At 53.0% G+C, this 19,132-nt stretch overlaps 1 protein-coding gene across 2 annotated transcripts in view; it reads left to right on the forward strand.

Moving 5' to 3' along the window:
* The window catches only part of Pacsin1 (protein kinase C and casein kinase substrate in neurons 1), a 51,296-nt gene extending 34,895 nt beyond the window's left edge, over positions 1-16,401 (forward strand). For both annotated transcript variants that reach the window (XM_021186397.2, XM_029471649.1), the window contains exons 2-10: positions 7,493-7,608; positions 8,338-8,494; positions 10,222-10,457; positions 10,995-11,150; positions 11,285-11,460; positions 12,371-12,491; positions 12,588-12,715; positions 13,243-13,430; positions 13,773-16,401. In XM_021186397.2, coding sequence (XP_021042056.1) covers positions 7,555-7,608; positions 8,338-8,494; positions 10,222-10,457; positions 10,995-11,150; positions 11,285-11,460; positions 12,371-12,491; positions 12,588-12,715; positions 13,243-13,430; positions 13,773-13,882 — 1,326 coding nt within the window. In that variant the 5' untranslated portion in view covers positions 7,493-7,554 and the 3' untranslated portion in view covers positions 13,883-16,401. The remainder of the gene's footprint in view (positions 1-7,492; positions 7,609-8,337; positions 8,495-10,221; positions 10,458-10,994; positions 11,151-11,284; positions 11,461-12,370; positions 12,492-12,587; positions 12,716-13,242; positions 13,431-13,772) is intronic.
* The last annotated feature ends 2,731 nt before the right edge of the window (positions 16,402-19,132 follow it).

A 19,132-nucleotide genomic window follows, 5' to 3' on the forward strand; every position in this document is an offset into this window, starting at 1 on the left:
GGTTATAGCCACACTGCCCCTGCTGTGTGCTGAGAGCACACCCTCCAGCCAAGCACCCAGGCTGGTCATTCTTTCCTTCTTAGGCCGGAGGGTGGGATTGGTTTTGGTCATTGTTTTTGAGACAGGGTAAACCTATAAATCCTCTGTAAACTAAGCTGACCTCAAACCCAGAGATGTCCTCCTGCCTCTACTTCCTGAGTGCTGGTATTGAAGGGCTACACCACCACACCCAACTCCCTTTTTAAATTTCTTTTACTGTGTGTGTATGAGTGTTTTGCCTGTATGTATATCTGTATGAACATTACATACAGAGCCCATGGCAGCCAGATCCCTGAGACTGGAGTTAGCTGGTTGTGAACCACCATGGGCCTTGGGAATTGAAGTCAGGTTCTCTGGAAGAGCAGCCAGTGCTCTTAAATACCCGCCCCCAAGCACCACCTTTGCTTTGGTTTTGACATTCATGTGCTGGGGAGATGGGTCAGTGGGTAGCGCGCACACACATGCAAACCTGCGGCCCTCAGTCTGCATCACTGAAACATCTGTGTTCTAGCTAGCTTTCTGTTGATGGGATAAACATGTTTGTTGAGACAGGGTCAGGCTATATAGCCCTGTGTGTCCTGAAAGACCCACATCGTGAGGACTCCCCCACGTTCTGACTCAGGATAGGCGACACCCCAAATCACTCACGAGAAATGGTCTTGATGCAAACTGCAAGAGGTTTATTTGGGAAAGACCAGTGCACTGGGGACAACTCGTATCCCATGCAGGGGTAGAGGAGTCGACCACAATCTCAAGGGGTAAGGGGTTTATAAAGACACAAAACCACAAACACCTGGCATTGGGCTTATAGAAAGGCAAAAACCGCAAACACCTGACATCCTGGAACAATGGAGCTATTTTGGACACAGGTCTAGGGGCTTAAATAATTTTTTACTCTCTGTCAGGATCTTTTATTCCCCACTTCTTCTAGTTACTGGTTCTAATCTTAGAACTGCACTTCAATCTCCTCTTCCAGGTTCTGCAGAGACTGGCACTGTCGTCTCAGCACTGACAGCTGGACTGCACTAAAGCTTTCTCTTACAAAGGTCACTGACCTATTAAGAATCAGTGGGCCAGGGGCTGAAGAGATGGCTCAGAGGTTAAGAGCACTGACTGCTCTTTCAGAGGTCCTCAGTTCAAATCCCAGCAACCACATGGTAGCTCACAACCATCCGTAATGAGATCTGATGCCCTCTTCTGGGGTGTCTGAAGACAGCTACAGCATACTTACTAAAATAATAATAATAATAATAATAAAGAATCAGTGGGCCAAATGTTAGCAGCAAAAAGGTCCTATCAAAGTGGAAATGAGGGTGGTTATTAAAGAGGCCTTCGGCCACCACACCCCTGGGGGTTCCGTTTGTCACTCTTTTTCTGAATTGCGCTGGTGGCATAGGTACAGCTTAAGAGGATCAGCAGTCTTTTCCAATTTCCAATCATCTTGGGGTTGCTCAGGAGCTCGCTTCACGTGGAAGGCGTGGATCCAAGTGGAGATGCCTTCTACTTTAACAGCGGTGGGGGTGGTCAGCAGCACGATGTAGGGGCCCTTCCAACAAGGCTCTAGATTTCCAGCTCAATGTCATCGGACGAACCACCTGGAACTGGTGTGGCACCGTCAAATCTCCTGGTTCATAAGCCTCCTTGAGCTGCTCCCAGGCCGTATTTCTGACCACTTCTAGGGCTTTCATATGTGCAAACAATGAAGGACTAGTGTTAAATTATAACNCCCCCCCCCCGCCTCGCTGAGTGGGGGAGGCCCTCTAAGCTTTCCCAGGGTGTTCCTGACACGGAACAAGGCAAAGGGAAGGAGAGCTTATCCAGTCATTCCCGCCGGTCAATTTGGTTAAGGTTTCTTTTAAGGTTCTATTCATCCTTTCTACCTGTCTTGAACTCTGGGGTCTATAAGCACAATGTAATTTCCAATTAATCCCCAGTTGGGTGGCCAGTCCCTGACTTACCTGGGCAACAAAGGTGGGTCCGTTGTCGGACCCTATTACCTTGGGAATCCCAAATGGTGGAAAAATTTCCTCCAGGATCTTCTTGACCATGACATTGGCAGTTTATTCCAGAGCGACTGACAAGGCACCAAATACCTGTTATAATAGTCTCTGAATATGTGGCCTAATTCCATTCCTAGCCTCACGGCTCATTGGATATTGCCGCACCCCTATGGGGTAGCATCCATCTTCAGTCCCACAACCATGGGGGGAGGGTGCTCTGACAGCCATCCCATGCCCTGGGAAAGGCATTCATCCAGTCTCTTAGGTCTGGCCCCTCTGCTTGCTTTGTACATTCATGCAGGCGATACTCTTCAAATTATAGGGCCAGGATCGTGGAGGCAGGAGATTCCCAACTTACTCTCGGCCCTTTTTGAGTGAATCTGATCTGGGTCTTCAGTTTAGTCAAAAGGTCTCTCCCCAGAAGCGGTGTGGGACACTCAGGGATGACCAAGAAAGAGTGACTCACTTGTCCTTTGCCTAAGTCTACAGTACGTGCAGTGGTCCAAGGGTATTGTTTCTGGCCTGTGGCTCCAATTACTATGGGTTTTTGTTTGTTTGTTTGTTTGTTTTTGAGTTTTCCCAATGGTTGTTTCAACCCAGAGTGTTCTGCCCCGGTGTCTACTAGAAAGTCCATAGGGGTCCCCTCCACAGTCAGGGTTACCCTAGGCTCGGGGAGGGGGTCTGAGCCCCATCTCCCCTAATCATGATCCTCTAGACCCAGGACTTTAGGGGCCTTCCCCTTCTTCTTAGGGCATTCTCATGCCCAGTGTCCTTTCTCTTTGCAGTATGCACATTGGTCTTTTTCCAAAGTTTTCTGAACGGGTCTTCTCCCATCAGGTCTAGATTCCCTGTTGCCCATGTACTCTGTCGGTCTATTTTCAGATCTACCTCTTCCCTCATGCTCTCCTATTACTGCGGCCAGAATCCTTCTTAATTTTCTCTCCTGCCTTCGATCTCTCCTATTTTTCCCTTTCTTCTTCCTTGCACTTTTCCCTGTCTTTTCTTCCTCAGTTTCTCTCTGGTTAAACACTTTCTCTGCCCCTCTAACTAAATCCTGTAAAGCCATGGCATGTAACCCTTCCAGTCTCTGTAACTTTAATGTCTGATGCTAACTGCCCTATAAAAGCCATAGCTACCGTGGCTTGTTGACCCTCAGAGGTCGGGTCAAAGGGAGTGTAGCATCTGTAAGCCTCCATTAACTTCTCTAGGAAAACAGATGGGGGCTTGGTTGCCTCAGTATTACTTCTCTTACCTTTGCCAAATTGGTGGGGCGTCTTGCCACTCCCTTGAGACCTGCCACCAGAGCCCAGTGGTAAACTATCAACCTCTCCTTTCCTTGAACCATATTGTAGTTCCAGTTGGGTCTGTCGAGAGGGAACCCTACGTTTATCTGGTTGGGCAAATTGGTTGGGGCTCGTTAATCCCTGGGACGTTCTTCCGGGCCTCTAAGAGAATTCTTTCCTTCTCTTCTGTGGTGTAAAGAACCTGCAAAAGCTGTTGGCAATCATCCCAAGTGGGCTGATGAGAGAACATTAATGATTCTACCAGGCTGGTTAGTCCAGCCGGATTTTCTGAAAAAGTAGGATGGTTAGATTTCCAATTATAGAGATCAGCTGACGAGAATGGCCAGTACTGAAGAGTCTGGAGAGAGTGAGGGTCTGCAAGTGGCTCCACTGTGCACAAAGGAAAAGCAGACATAGTGTCAGGAACCTCATCTGCGAAGGGATGCTGTGAACGCCGCTTTGGGTCCCAGCTGCCGGTCCTCTGACTGCGCCGCCATCGGCCCCAAGGGTGGCCTCTAGATGTCGCGGAGGCACAGGGACTGGAGGGGGCAAGGGATAGGGAGGAGGAGGAGGTTCTGGCCACTCAGGAGGTCCCTCGATCTCAGGATAGATCTTGGGGGGAGCTGAGGGCTGCGGCAAAGGCTCCCTTTCATTTCAGGAGGAACCTCCGGTTTCACTTTTGGTCCGTGGAGAGCCAGGGCTTGGGAGCCTGGCTTCCGCTGCGGGATCCACGGTTTGGCCCATGGGGGTGGATTCTGGACGAGGTCTTACCACACAGTTATGTAGGGCTGCTGGTCCAGGTGGGACCGGAGTTTGTCCAGAAAGACAATGGCTTTAACTTCAAAGATTACAGTCAAGTCAAAAGTCCCTTCTGGTGGCCAGCCCACATCAAATGTTGGTCACTCAGAAGCACAAATTGTCTGCCAAGGTCCCTTCTTGATTTCTACTGCAAGGTTGTGGGCCCTTGACCTAACTTCAGTCCAGTGATCTAATGTCAAACTTAGAAGGGTTGTCACAGCCTGTCCCATCGTCCAAGTCACGAAAAACACAAAACAGACACAAGAGATACACACACAAAGACTGACAAATATACAAAACCAATCCAAGGATGCAGAAGGTCAGGCTGGTATGTAGTCCTTCTAATCCAGGAAGACTACTGAATCCTCACCCCCGTCCCAGTCGGACTCCTGGAGTCCTCCCCCTCGCTCCGAGGCATCCCCCAGAGCAGCAGTCGGTGATTGTAGCATGTCTGCCGATCACACTCTGGGTCTCGTCTTGAGACTCGGGTCTCTGTCTCCCGTGAAACGTCGCGACTGTAAACAGAAACTTCCAAACTTCGCTGGCACACAGAAACAGTTTCAGACAAGAAATCTCACCTCAAGTGGGTCTTCAGAGATGAGGGTGGTCGCGCTATCCTAGACAAGACACAGATAAACAAACCAACACAACAAGTGCACATTCGTTTAAAACAGACACTCAGAACAGAGACACCGACCAGCACGCACACATTCCAGAGGGGATCCCATACCTCCAAGTCGATTCTCAGATGTGAGGGGTGATCGTATTTCCTGGCCAATGCACCAAAAGACCTACAGCGTGAGGACTCCCCCACGTTCTGACTCAGGATAGGCGACACCCCAAATCACTCACGAGAAACGGTCTTGATGCAAACTGCAAGAGGTTTATTCGGGAAAGACCAGTGCACTGGGTACGACTCTTATCCCATGCAGGGGTAGAGGAGTCGACAAGGAGCTCAAGGGGTAAGGGGTTTATATAGACACACAAACCACAAACAGCTGGCATTGAGCTTATAGAAAGGCAAAAACCGCAAACACCTGACATCCTGGAACAATGGAGCTATTTTGGACACAGGTCTAGGGGCTTAAATAATTTTTTACTCTCTGTCAGGATCTTTTAGTCCTATGTAAACTAAGCTTATCTCAGACTCAGAGATGTCTTTCTGCTTCCTGAGAGCTGGTACTGAAGGTATGCATCATCAAAAGCAGCCTGGGAGGAAAGGTCCTGTGGCTTACAGTTCCCCTGGGAGGAAAGGTCCTGTGGCTTACAGTTCCCCTGGGAGGAGAGGTCACGTGGCTCACAGTTTCCCCTGGGAGGAGAGGTCACGTGGCTCAAGTTCCCCTGAGAGGAAAGGTCACGTGGCTCACAGTTCCCCTGGGAGGAGAGGTCACGTGGCTCACAGTATTCCCCTGGGAGGAGAGGTCACGTGGCTCACAGTTTCCCCTGGGAGAGGTCACGTGGCTTACAGCCCCCCCCCCAGGAAAGGTCATGTGGCTCACAGTTCCCCTGGGAGGAGAGGTCACGTGGCTCACAGTTCCCAGGAGGAAAGGTCACGTGGCTCACAGTTCCCAGGAGGAAAGGTCACGTGGCTCACAGTTCCCAGGAGGAGAGGTCACGTGGCTCACAGTTCCCAGGAGGAAAGGTCACGTGGCTTACAGTTCCAGACACAGTTGATCTGAGAGGGAAGTCAGGCAGGAGCTTATGCAGGAGCAGGGCAGGGAACATGGAGCACCATTGCTTACAGGCTGGCTCAGCCTGCTTTCTCACTGGGCCCAGGACTACCTGTCCAGAGGTGGCATTGCAAAGGGGGGCGGGGCCTCCCACATCAACCATCAAGCAAGAAAATTGTCTGCATTTTCTTGGTGGGCCCAGGGTAATAACAGCCTTGCTCGCTCCTCCCAGTCACGTGCATCCTTGGAGCTGACCACCATTCCGATTATGCTTCGCGGTCTTCCCCAAATAGTTCCTTTTTGATATATACTTTCCCTGCCAGGCTGATCTGCACACATCACTTTGGTGGCCTGTGGCTTGGGATGGGGTGGGAGCTGTGGGTCTGCACTGTACTGTACTTAGCCCCGGGGACATGGATTCGGATCACTCCCAGCCTTTGGTGTTCGCTGGACACTGTTGCAGTGGGCCAGCTTGTGCACGCTCGCCTGGCACCCTGAAGGTGAAAAGGCGGTGTTGTGGTGGAAGACCTCTGTCCAGTGAGGACGAGTATCACGTGTCATCCAATTCCGCACCTCTGTGGCTGAAGAGGCTTGTGGCCATTCCGATCTTCAGTCCCGGGCGACACAGGAAAAGCTACACTGAGGAATAGAGTACCAGGCCAGAGTCAGTGGAGAAGCTAGGCTGGGGGAGGAGCATCTCTGACTGAGGATCCTCAAGGGTTCCTACCACTTGTCTGAGGGACGGTGGTTTCTAAGAGATGGGTTTTACATGCCCTCCCCAGGAGGCTCTGAAGCCAGGCCGCCCTAACCCAGATACCTCACTGCCCACAGTACAGCTGCCACAGTGGCACTGCACACACAAGGAAGTGTCCCAGGAGCCATGGCTGCCTCTTTGAAGGCCCTTTAGCCCTCTGTAGTAGTTTCCTGATGACTGAGGCTCAGTAGGGGAGGGGTTTGCCCCCTGGCCCCTAGGGCAGAGCATGGCCTAGTTTGGACGACTGTGATGCCTGGTGACAGATCCAGGGCAGACACAGCACCCCAGCATGTGTAGATCACAGTGTGACCCCAGGGCCAGAGAGCCACATGCCCAGACATGTGGGGAAGAGGGCTTGTGTGAACAGCTTAATGGGGCTGCTGAGGCAGGGCCAGGACAGTCAAAAGAGGGTGGACAGGGCTCAATGAGAAGAACCGGGGGAGCCCTTAGGTCAGGATGTATATGACAGAGAGGCCTCCTGTCAGTTCCCAGGGAACTGCACTGCAGAAGCTGGGGCACTCAGGGCTGAGACCAGGGGCTTTGTGTTGGGGTTAGGGGGAACCCAGGACCATCTTTTGCATCTAGTGTCAGGATTCCGCTGGGTCATGGTGGGTGGGTCATGCTGAGGAAGGGGGGGGGGTGAGGCTCAGCGAGGAAGCCCACTGGTGCTTACCAGTGCAGAGAAGGCTCGGGGAGGTGCGAGGGAGGGCTTCTGTAGGAAGATGGCATCTGAGGAGAATCATTCAGCTGAATCCCGGGAGGCAGGAGGAGCAGGTGTGGAGAGAGATGTTGAGATGTGTACCAGGATCGTCCTCACAATGGTAAGCCCTGCCGGGAAGCCGCCCCCTTCTCAGTTTGAGGCTCATCCCAGGGAACCTGCCTTCTCCAGGGACACAGACCCGGAGCAGGACCACTTCTCTCACCTCCGGATCTCTCCTGCCCCCGCAGCTTGTGAGCATCAGGCCAGCTAACTGCAGATCCACAACCGCACAGCTCGCTACAGGGGCACCATGTCTGGCTCCTACGATGAGGCCTCAGAGGAGATCACGGATAGCTTCTGGGAGGTGAGTGGGGGTCTAGACTCCCGCCTGGCTCCCTATTCAACGCAGGACCTCAACCTTGCATCCAGACTCCCCTGGGCCCCTTCAAAAAACCAACAGTGTCCACCAGGCGGCGAAGCCTTGAAAGCGGGCTAGGACTAATGCTTGCAGCTTTTCCCAAGCAGCTGCCTAGCGGGTCCCACTGTGGCCCTCTGCATGGTGGGCAGGGGAGGGCTTTTGAACCAGAAAGTGGGGTTAGCCTAGAGACCCATAGACAGTAGAGGTAGAGGTGAGACTATTAGCCAGCATTTCAGGGGCCTCTGAGAGTCTTCAGCCCTGGCGAGGAAAAAAAAAATATTGCTTTTGGCTTTGGAAAGCAAAACGGAAACTGGCAAGCCTAGATTAATAAGTGCTCAAAGAGATGCCCCACAAAACATAATATTGTGTCAAGAAACAGCAGCTCCTCCGCTCAAGCTTATATGACTCGGATAAATATAATAGAATTAGCTCACAAGGGCAAAAATGAGTAATTCATTATAGCCCAAGTCTAAATTATATAAGGCCCCGTCTGCTTTTTTTTGCGGCAGCGAGGAGGTTTCAGAGAAGGAGAGGGGAGATGGAGACAGGGTCCGACATGGAGTTCTGGGACCCCTCGCAAGGTGGAGGGCGGGACGAGGCGGGAGGCGGGGAGCCCCCTGCAGGCCAGGGCCGGGATCACAGGGGCCGCGCGGTCACTCACTGCTTGGACGCCAGGTGGGGAACTACAAGCGGACGGTGAAGCGCATCGACGATGGGCACCGCCTGTGCAACGACCTCATGAGCTGCGTGCAGGAGCGCGCCAAGATCGAGAAGGCATACGCGCAGCAGCTCACCGACTGGGCCAAGCGCTGGCGCCAGCTCATCGAGAAAGGTGCCCCACCCCCGGGCTCTAGCGGGTCCCCCAGGGCGGGCCCCAGAGCACCCAGCATCCCAGCCAGAGAGCTTTTCACGACAAAAAGACCAAAGGGACCAAAGCAGGTCCTTTCATTCTCCTGCTTTGTATGACTCTAGACAACACACACACACACACACACACACATATACATAGCACATTTTATTTTGGAAGAGGCTTAGTTTTGATACAGAAATTTATGTAGCCCAGGCTGGCTTCCAGCTCTATATTCGACGGAGAATAAACCCTGCTGTCCTGATCCTTCTACCTCCCCTCCCCAAATCAGTGATTTCAGGTGTGGACAGCCAAGCCTAGCTTCTCTTTCTCCCTCTCCCCCATCCACCGCTATTTTGTTTCTTAGAGACAGAATCTTACTATGTAGACCAAGCTGGCACAGAGATCCACTTGCCTTGGCCTCCTGAGTGTTGGGTTTAAATTGTGAACCACCATATCTGGCTGCTGCTGCCGCTGCCGCGTCTAATTCTCCCTTTCCTCCTCCTCCTCCTCTTCCTCCTCCTCCTTCTTCTCTTTAAGGTTTTGCTGTCCGGCCCAAGCTGGCCATAATCTTGAGATGGTCAGATAGGCTTTTTCTCATTAATATGCATACTTTTTCTGCATGATTGGGAGGGAAATTAGAGCTATCAACAACCTCACCCCCACTCTCCAAATATCAAGAACAGTAGCAGTTCATGCCACCCTCAAGCCCTGTCATAATCAGAACATTTATAACAGCTCATTTGCCCGGCAGTGGTGGCGCACGCCTTTAATCCCAGCACTTGGGAGGCAGAGGCAGGCAGATTTCTGAGTTCGAGGCCAGCCTGGTCTACAGAGTGAGTTCCAGGACAGCCAGGGCTACACTGAGAAACCCTGTCTCGAAAAACAAAAAAGAAAGAAAATCAAAATAGCTCATACACAACTTTTTTTTTTTTTTGAGATTGATCTCAAATTCCCTAAACAGCCCAGGGTGACCTTGAACTTCTGACCCTTTGCGTTGTCAGCAGTTCCAGTTTATGCAGTGCTGGAAAACCAACGAAGGGCTTCCTGTATGGCAGGCAAGCACTCTACCTACTGAGCCACACCCCTCCTCTCATGTACACAGGGGACTGCAGCAGTGGTCTGCTGGTCCAGGACCCACACCAAACCACACTGTGCATCCAGTTGCCAGAACCCTGGGTTCCTATAAAATAGAAGTTTCAAGTTCAGGTTTCCTTGAACTTACTCAGAGTCTCTTCCTGTCCTCATGGGGGCAGGGCCTGCACTGCCTGGCAACAAATGAATATGAGATCTGCTTCCCATTGGCTCAGATCCTTGTCACTCACCACTGGTTCCCAAGTTTCAGTTGAGCATCTTGCCTAGAGCATCTGTCCTGGGCCCAGCACTCTTCTGAGCCAGCAGAGACTCCTGCCATACAAGGTGGCCCAAAGGGCGTACATTGGAAAGGGAGACACTGAGTGGGAAGCAAGACAGATGCTGGAGAAGAACCCATAGGGGGCTGCAGGCTAGTGTGGGAGTGAAACAATCAGGGAAGGCTTCCTGGCAGAAGCAGTCATCCTGGACCTTAATAGGATGGATAGAAGTTTGGGGAGAGTGGAGGAAGCTGTTTCTGTTGCCATGGGAAGAGAGGGGGGAAGTGTCAAAGAGGAGAGGACTGTAGGCATTGTGTGTTGGGGGTCCCTGTAACCCCCTGCCCCTGACATTTCCCCCAGGTCCTCAGTATGGCAGCCTGGAGCGGGCGTGGGGCGCCATGATGACAGAAGCAGATAAGGTCAGCGAGCTACACCAGGAGGTGAAGAACAGCCTGCTGAATGAGGACCTGGAGAAAGTCAAGAACTGGCAGAAGGATGCCTATCACAAGCAGATCATGGGTGGCTTCAAGGAGACGAAAGAGGCCGAGGATGGCTTCCGAAAGGCCCAGAAGCCCTGGGCTAAGAAGATGAAGGAGGTACCTCAGACAGGCAGGACAGCTGGCCTGCTCAAGGGTGGCGGGTCACAGGAGGGCATCTCTGGACAGGGAGGCTACCCACAAGGGAATACTAGCATCTTGCAGAAAGAACTGTCCACACACGGACTCTGGTACTGTGGTACCTGATGTGCTTTGTCCAGCACAGGGACAGCTGCCTCCACAGATCCCTGCGCCTGGCATGTCTGCAGTACCATGAGGGGCAGCACCCCCAAATGAGCCCAGGGACTGGAACCTCGGAGCCCCTGCCTCTTTTTTTTTTTTTTTAACGATTTACTTATTATTATACATAAGTACAGTGTAGCTGTCTTCAAACACACCAGAAGAGGGCATCAGATCTCATGGTTGTGAACCACCATGTGGTTGCTGGGATTTGAACTCAGGACCTTTGGAAGAGCAGTCAGTGCTCTTAACCACCGAGCCATCTTGGCAGCTCCACAGTGGAGGGATGTGGAGTGAGCAGGCACGTGTTGCTGACGGGTGACCACCTGTATGCCCACCCTGGCCATCTCTCCACAGCTAGAGGCAGCCAAGAAGGCCTATCACTTGGCTTGTAAGGAGGAAAGGCTGGCCATGACCCGGGAGATGAACAGTAAGACGGAGCAGTCGGTCACCCCTGAACAGCAGAAGAAACTTGTGGACAAAGTGGACAAATGCAGACAGGACGTGCAAAAGGTACCTGTGGTGGGGGGGGGGGGGCGGTGGGGGGGCGGTAGCGGTGGGCGTGGGGGCGGGGCGGTCCTGAGGGTGGTGGCTGGAGCTGCAGGCCTGATAAGGCCCCGCCCCATCCTCCATCCCGGTACCTGCAGACTCAGGAGAAGTACGAGAAGGTGCTGGAAGACGTGGGCAAGACCACACCACAGTACATGGAGGGCATGGAGCAGGTGTTTGAGCAGTGCCAGCAGTTTGAGGAGAAGCGGCTGGTCTTCCTGAAGGAAGTCCTGCTGGATATCAAACGGCATCTCAACCTAGCAGAGAACAGCAGGTACCGGGCACGGCCCGCTGAGTAGCCTGGAAAGCAGCACCTCAGGCCTGGTGACCAGGGGTGGGGTGTGGGGTGGGAAGGACTCACAGGGAACATCAGTAAGAGCCTACAGATGCAGCTTCTGCACGGGTGATGCCTAGCAGTTCCCTCGGAAACACAGGCTTGTGTGCCCAGAGCTGCTCCCCAGAAAGCGTTCTGTTCAGGCTGGAGGGAAGATCTGAGCTCCGCTCCCAGCACCCATATCAGGTAGCTCACAACTGCCTGTGAGGGTCTGTCTTCCTCCTGTGGCCTCACCTCTGAGGCACACACATATAAAATAAAACTAAAGAATACATAAATCTTGCGGTGGAGAGCGCTCGCTGCTTCTACAGAGGGCCAGAGTTAGATTCCCAGCACCCACATTAGATGGCTCACCTGTGACTTCCAAGGCCACAAACACACAGACAGGAGAATAAAAATAAATCTTTTTTAAAAAAATTCCTGCTGAATGCCTTTAACTCCAGCTCTTGGCAAACAGTAGCAGTCCTCTCAATGAGTTCAAAGCCAGCCTTGGCTACATAGAGAGATTCCGTATCAAAAGAAAACAAAGATTGCAGGAAAAAAAAGTGAAAGATCTGGAGAGATCGCTCAGGGGTTACACGCTGTGATTCCCAGCACCTGCAGGGCAGCTCAAGAGCACTCACTCCTAAATCCAGTTCTGGGTGATCCAGTGCCCTCTCCTGGCCTCCAAGAATACCAAGGACACACGTGGTGCACATATATGCATGCAGACAAAACACTATACACATAAAATAAGTACAATTTTAAAAATAAGGGGGCGGGGAGGAGCCTTCCTGGCTGGGGCTATGCCGAGCGTCTTGGCCTCTTAGTGCCCTGAGGGGAAAGCCTACCCCATGCCCCTCCCACACAGCTACATGCATGTCTACCGAGAACTGGAGCAGGCCATCCGGGGAGCCGATGCCCAGGAGGACCTCAGGTGGTTCCGCAGCACCAGTGGCCCCGGGATGCCCATGAACTGGCCGCAGTTTGAGGTGAGGATGCGCACAGGGCGGTAAAGTGGGATCCTGGGCAGGTTGGGAGGGGACTGCAAATTCAGACCCCTCAGCCTGACTCCCCCCCCCCTCCAGGAGTGGAACCCAGACCTCCCGCACACCACTGCCAAGAAGGAGAAACAGCCTAAGAAGGCAGAGGGGGCCACCCTGAGCAATGCCACTGGGGCTGTAGAATCCACATCCCAGGCTGGGGACCGTGGCAGGTGAGTACCTCCCATGTTGCTCCTGGGTAGGAGAGAGAGACCCACAGGCTGGGCCAGATACATTTTATCCAAGAAGACAAGAAATGGCCCCAGACCATAGCTACTATGAGTCCTCTGCAAAACAGGTGGGCAACCCTTCAAGACACCTGCTGTGAGTCACAAGGTATTCTGAGCACCATCCTTACATTAATGGATTCAAGCCTCCAGCCAGTCTGAAAAGGAATAAATGTGTGCCTTTTAAGGATAGAGAAGCTTGAGTCCAGAGAGACTAGGCAACATGTCACACTTCAGAACCAGGGAAAGCTGTCTTGTCCAAGCTGGTACCCAGTTAGGGGTAGTGTCTCTCTCACAGGCTCAGACAGTCCTTGGGTCTTCCTTCTCACTAGCTGAAACACTAATGCAAACTGTTCAAGCTATCTGAGGCTCACTGGCTGGGAGCCCGCCAGGGAGCTCTGGTTAGGAGAGGATGTTTATACAGATGGAGATGGGTTCAAGTCCGCTGATAGAGGTCTCCATTTGTACCTAAGTGTTAGCAGCTATGACCGAGGCCAACCATATGCCACCGAGTGGTCAGACGATGAGAGCGGAAACCCCTTCGGGGGGAATGAGGCCAATGGTGGCGCCAACCCCTTCGAGGATGATGCCAAGGGAGTTCGTGTACGGGCACTCTATGACTACGACGGTCAGGAGCAGGATGAGCTCAGCTTCAAGGCCGGTATGGGCGTAGGGGGGTGAGGCTGGGGCTGGGGCTTGGCTGAGGGTGGGGCGGGGCTGGAGGACTAGTGGGAGGAGACTGGACTTGGATTGAGTGTAGGAAGAGGGGGGGGGGCTGGGGGGGAGAGGCGTGGCTTGAGCTGGAGGCTTTTCAAGGATTGGTGGGGAAGGGGCCAGGCGCAGAGGCCTGAGCACGGAGAGCCAAAACCTTGTGACTGAAGGCGTGGGGATAGCATTTGGATGTTTATGGTGCTGCAGCCCAGAGCTGGAGACCAGGTATATCGGATGGAGTGCTGAGGCAGAGAGATGCGTTAACAAGGTCTCCCTGTGTCTCCCTCTCCAGGAGACGAGCTCACCAAGCTCGGAGAGGAAGATGAACAGGGTTGGTGCCGCGGGCGGCTGGACAGCGGACAGCTGGGCCTCTATCCTGCCAACTACGTTGAGGCTATATAGCTACCTTGCCCACCCGACTCCTCTCAGTCCTTGTCCACCGCCTTCCACCTTCCCCTCCCCCTCGCCATAGAGTTCCAGACATATTTTCCGATCAAGCTTTTATTTTTTTAAAAGTCAAAACAGAACAAAAAAAAAAAAAAAGAAGAAATATGAAGAGACAGCGTTTGCAGCCTACCTGGAGGCCGGGGGGTGGGGCTTAGGGTGATGGCCTCCCCCACAGCGTGGGCAAGGATCTTGGGACTTAACCCAATGTCACATCTGGTCTACAGAGTCCACCAAAGAGTCTCCTGAGTCTTGAGGGAGATCTTCTGGATCCTTCTACCCTGTCTGGCTTTCCTGTCCCACCACGGCTGCCAGCAGCTGCCCATGCCACCTGAGCCTGGCTTCCTAAACTCTCCTGTCCCCCTTCAATGCCCCCTTCTCTTAAAGGGCCCCCAATCTTTAGTCTTCCACTCTGCCCTGGGGGTGCTCTTCTCTTCCCAGCCCCATCCTAGTGAGGCTGGGGGAGAAGGCTGCAGAGGGGAGGGTAGTGTCTCTTCACTTCCCCAGACATGAAGGCAGGTGAGTGGGAGGGAGTCATGGCCTCCCTGGCATACAGGAGAGGAAGAAGGAGAACAGACCATCTGACCAGGCTGTGCCAACACTCCCAATGCCAAGCCCATTTTTTGGGATGAAAACCCTAGCTGGGCCTGTGGGCAGAGGGCTCCTCCTCAGAGCCAGTGAGCATTTGCAGAGACCCTGCCTGTCTCCTAAGTCCTTGGCAATGGGCAAAGCCTCTTCCTTGGAAAGCCCAGGGCAAAGCCAGAAACAGTAGCAACCTCCTCTCTTACCCTGGGGAGGAGGCATTTGGCCACCCATCCCCCTCCCTTCATGGTCATTCAGAAACGCCACAGCCCCTCCCATCCCCAATCACTGTGTCAGCTTCAGCCTTTGTGAAACCCATCTACAAGGCTCTCACCTGGCCAACCTAGGAGATTCAGGGGCTCGGGGAGCCTCCACCTTGGCACTGTAAGGGAAGCCAGCAGCTCAGGCTGGTGTGAGGAAGGAACTCTGGATGGTCACTGTATCTTTCTTCCTTGACCTTTTAGTCCCCAACATCCCCTCTGAATGCTGGCAGCACCCCCACCCCACCCCCACACACTCCCATTTCTCTAAGCCCGAGTCTTCGTTAAAGGACTCTGGGGGTGGGAGGGGACACAGGGCCCTTGTGGTTGGGAAGCAGGTGGCAGGCTCTCCCTTGAGAGGATGGGGTGGGAAACAAAACAGGTCAACTAAGACCTCTTACGGTGGAAAGTGGTCAGAGGCTGTTTCTCTGGACCTTTGGGAACACAGATTTGAGAAAGTCTCATATTCACAGCTGGTGTCCGCTAGGCCTCTGGCCTCCGGACACCCTCTGCCTTGTGAATCAGGTGACCTTTTGGGCCTCCAGGGAAAGAACAGGACCACCATCCATGTTCTCTGGGACCCTTTAGCTCTCTGCTGCTTCTCCTGACACTCAGGTCATGGACCCAAGCATTGGGGTCCTGACCACCCCCCTTCTCTTGACTAGGCTGCAGCAGGGCCTTCTGTTGGGTCAGTCCTCCCTCAGGGCCAGGAGCAGGAACATGGCACCCAAGAGACAGGGCTGTAAGCACCCACTTCCCTGTCACTGTTTGCCCTAGGGGCTTCAGCTGCAGCCCAGGTTGGGCCCTGGAGCCCTCAGAACCGGAAGCAGGATTCAAACCTCCCCTTCTCCACAGCTCCCCCTGCCTCCCCAGATGGCAGGCATCCCCCCAGCTCTTACCTTCACCCTCATCTCAGAAAGACAAGAAGCCGCCATGTTTGCACCTTGGGGCCTGGGCTTCCCCCTCTCTGTATCAGCGGCTTCCCAGCACCTGGGGAGGGGCTGTGGCCCTGACCAGACCCCAGGCCCACCCCACACAGTATACTAGCTGCCCACTCTGGGGCATGAACTGGAAAATCCATCCCTTTTGAACAACCACCTTCAGTAACCCCCCATCTGGGACCAGACTTGGTCCTCAAGTTATTCAGCACCCCCAGTGCAGGAGGGTCCTCCCCCCCTGGAAGTCCCTAGAGCCCGAGCCCGGAGCAGAGCCCCACCTGTGATTCCTGGTGTTAGGGCGCCTCAAACCTTGGGCTGGACCACACCCCTTCTCGCCGTTTCCACACCCTTACCTGTACTCCCCAGTGCTCCCCAGGGGCCCCTTGATGCTGCACGGGACCCTGCAGGGCTCGGTCAGTGATGTGTTTTGTCCCCAGTTAACCGCCATCCTGTGACCTGGTTCCAGGAGGAGCTCAGGTCACCCCCACCACCGCCGCCACCGCGTCTGCCGCCCTAGGCTTTCAGACATCATTAGTTCCGACACTTGTGAAACTCTGAGACGTGCCGTGGTCTCAGCAATGCACCTGTTTTATACATGATTGTGTAATTTAAAGGTATATAAATACAAATATATATATTATATCTATATCAGTTGTGACCGTACGGCTGTCGATAAAACAGAATTCTGTCACCCTGGCTGGACTTGTCACCGGAGTCATTCTCAGTTCGGGGGGGGGGGNGCTTGGAAGTGTCTTCAGAATGAAGATGTCTGTCCTGGAGTGGGCACCGGACAAGGCTGAGTGCTGACCAAGCTGGGCAGTTGAGGGCACAGGTCCTACCTGAGGGACGCCACTGAGGTTCTAGCCTCAGATACAATATGCGACTCTCATAGCATTGACCAGGAGAGTCAGACGTTTAAAACCCCAGACTCCTGGTTCTAAGACTGGATGTTTGGCCCATTGGTAGCACTCTTGTCTAATGGGTGAGGAAGTTGTGTTTCCATACCCGGCACAGCAACCAGCCAATAAATAAATAGCCAAACTCACAGTCCAAGGGTGAACTTGATCTTTAGATAGTTCTGAGTTTTAAAGCAGAATTCTAAAAAGCCATTGCTCAGGCCTCCTGAGGAGAACACTGGATCTTCCCGGCTCTCCTGGAGTTTACCCACGCTGTGAACACGTGTCCTCGAAGGCCCCCTGGGAGTATCTGTGCTGGCAAGCTAGAGCTCAGCTCCCCACGCCCTGCCGGGCCCAGGTCGGGAACTCTGATGCCCACTTACACCTCAGCTAGGTCTTTTCTGAGACCCGAGGCCCCCTCCCAGTGGCTGTGGGGTGTCTCGAAAGTTCCTCTGACCCTGGCGCTGTGCGTGCACACTTACACAGCCCCTCCGCCATCACTTTCCCGTACCCTAGGTGCAAACGGTGAGAGGGGAAGCTGGGATAGCCGTCCATCTGCCTTGATACCCTTAAGCCTATCCATGTTCGTAGCCCACTCTTATCCAAACAGGACTGCTCTCTCTTACTTATTTCATTATCTCCCTTCATCTTGAAAAACAATTTATTTACATTTCTGTTTTGTTTTATTTTGTTTTTTTGGTTTTTCGAGACAGGGTCCTGGCTGTCCTGGAACTCACTTTGTAGACCAGGCTGGCCTCGAACTCAGAAATCCATCTGCCTCTGCCTCCCAAGTGCTGGGATTAAAGGCGTGCTCCACCACCGCCCGGCTTTTTTTTTTTTTTTAAAGATTTATTTATTTATTATATGTAAGTACACTGTAGCTGTCTTCAGACACTCCTGAAGAGAGCATCAGATCTCATATGGTTGCTGGGATTTGAACTCTGGACCTTCGGAAGAGCAGTCGGTGCTCTTACTCACTGAGCCATCTCTCCAGCCCCTTACATTTCTATATAATGTGTGTGAGGGTTTGAGACGAACAACAGCCAAGAGCAGGTTTGAGCATGCGCACACGTGCCTCCACCCAGACCCGCACAGGAGGTCAGAGGGCAACCTTGTGCTTCCTGGTATGAACCAGCCTCCCTTCCTTCTCCCTCCTCCTCTCTTCCCTCCCCCTTCCTTCCTTTCCTTCCTCTATCTCTCTCTCTCATTCCTTTCTTTTTCTTGTCTTTGCTTTGCTCAAATTAGAGTCTTGGGCTGTAGAGACAGCTCAGCAGTTAAGGGTACCAGCTACTCTAGCAGAGGACTCAGGTTCAATTCTCAACAACCACATGTCTGCTTACAACCTTCTGTGACTCCAGTTCCAGGGAATCCAACACTCTCTTCTGACCTCTGTGGGCGTATCGTACATGTGGTATACAGGCATATACGCATACCCAAAGTAAATCTAAAATAAAATAATAATAAAAACAAAAGTCTCGTGCAGCTGACCTCGAAATGGCTGTGTAGCTGAGGGTGATCTCCTGCCTCCAGTTCCCAAATATTAGCATTACAGATTTAGGTCTTTTTGCCCAGCCCAGGATCTTAGAGTCCAAAGGTGGTGGCCTCTTAGTCACATAGGCTGTTCCAGTTTGTTTGGGGGAGCCCTGAAATGAAACTTCCAAAAAGGAGTCAGGAAATGTCTATGCCAGGAGAGGTTTTGGTAGGGATGTGTCAACAGAGAGGAGAAGCCGTGGTTTGATGCCAGCTTGCAAGCTGTCACTGGGTGGATGTGGCCTTTGGAATGTTCCTCGGTGGAAGCTGCCCTTCTGGTCTCCCACACCTCCCCTCTGTGGAGCTGTTTTTTCTCCCCAACCTAAGCATTCGATCCCCTTTCCCTTGTGAGAATTCCCCAGCCCTGCCTGAACTCTGAGCCTGGCCCAGGCACAGCTGGGACATCCAAGTGGGTTGACTTAAGGGATTCCCGAGGGACAGGATGGGCTGGCTAGAAACAAAACCAGTTTAACAGAGCTGAGCCTGCCTCTGGCCAGGGTCCCAGACTGCTTCTTGCCTGGGTATAGGAGACAGCTGGGACCTAGCAAGACAGCAGTCTGGGTAGAGCCCCCACCCCACCCCCAGTCCAGTCCCAGATGACAGATGCCAAGGCACTGTTTGCTAGTTGTCAGGAGTAAACATTCTTCAGGAGACAATAAAAAGTGCTGGGGGCAGAAGGTAGGGGTGCAGGGTGCCTTTAACCCTCTGTGGTCCAGGCAGGTGTGGCAGCACTCCGGGGGTAGAGGCAGGCAGATCTCTGAGTTCCAGGCCAGCTCTGTCTACTGAGTGAGTTCTAGGACAGTCAGTGCTACACAGAGAAACCCTATCTCAAATAAAACAAAAACAAAACAAAACAACAAAGCAATAACACACACACACCCGGGGTGTTCTGGGTGATGCTGGCTCCCTGTCCTTTTTCCTAGAAGTCTGGCCTCAGAACGGATGAGCTGTGGGGTAAGAGATGCTGAACCATTTGGGAAGGAAAGGTAGGGCGAATCCTGT

Source organism: Mus caroli, chromosome 17 (assembly GCF_900094665.2).
Source record: "Mus caroli chromosome 17, CAROLI_EIJ_v1.1, whole genome shotgun sequence".
Lineage (NCBI taxonomy): Eukaryota > Metazoa > Chordata > Mammalia > Rodentia > Muridae > Mus > Mus caroli.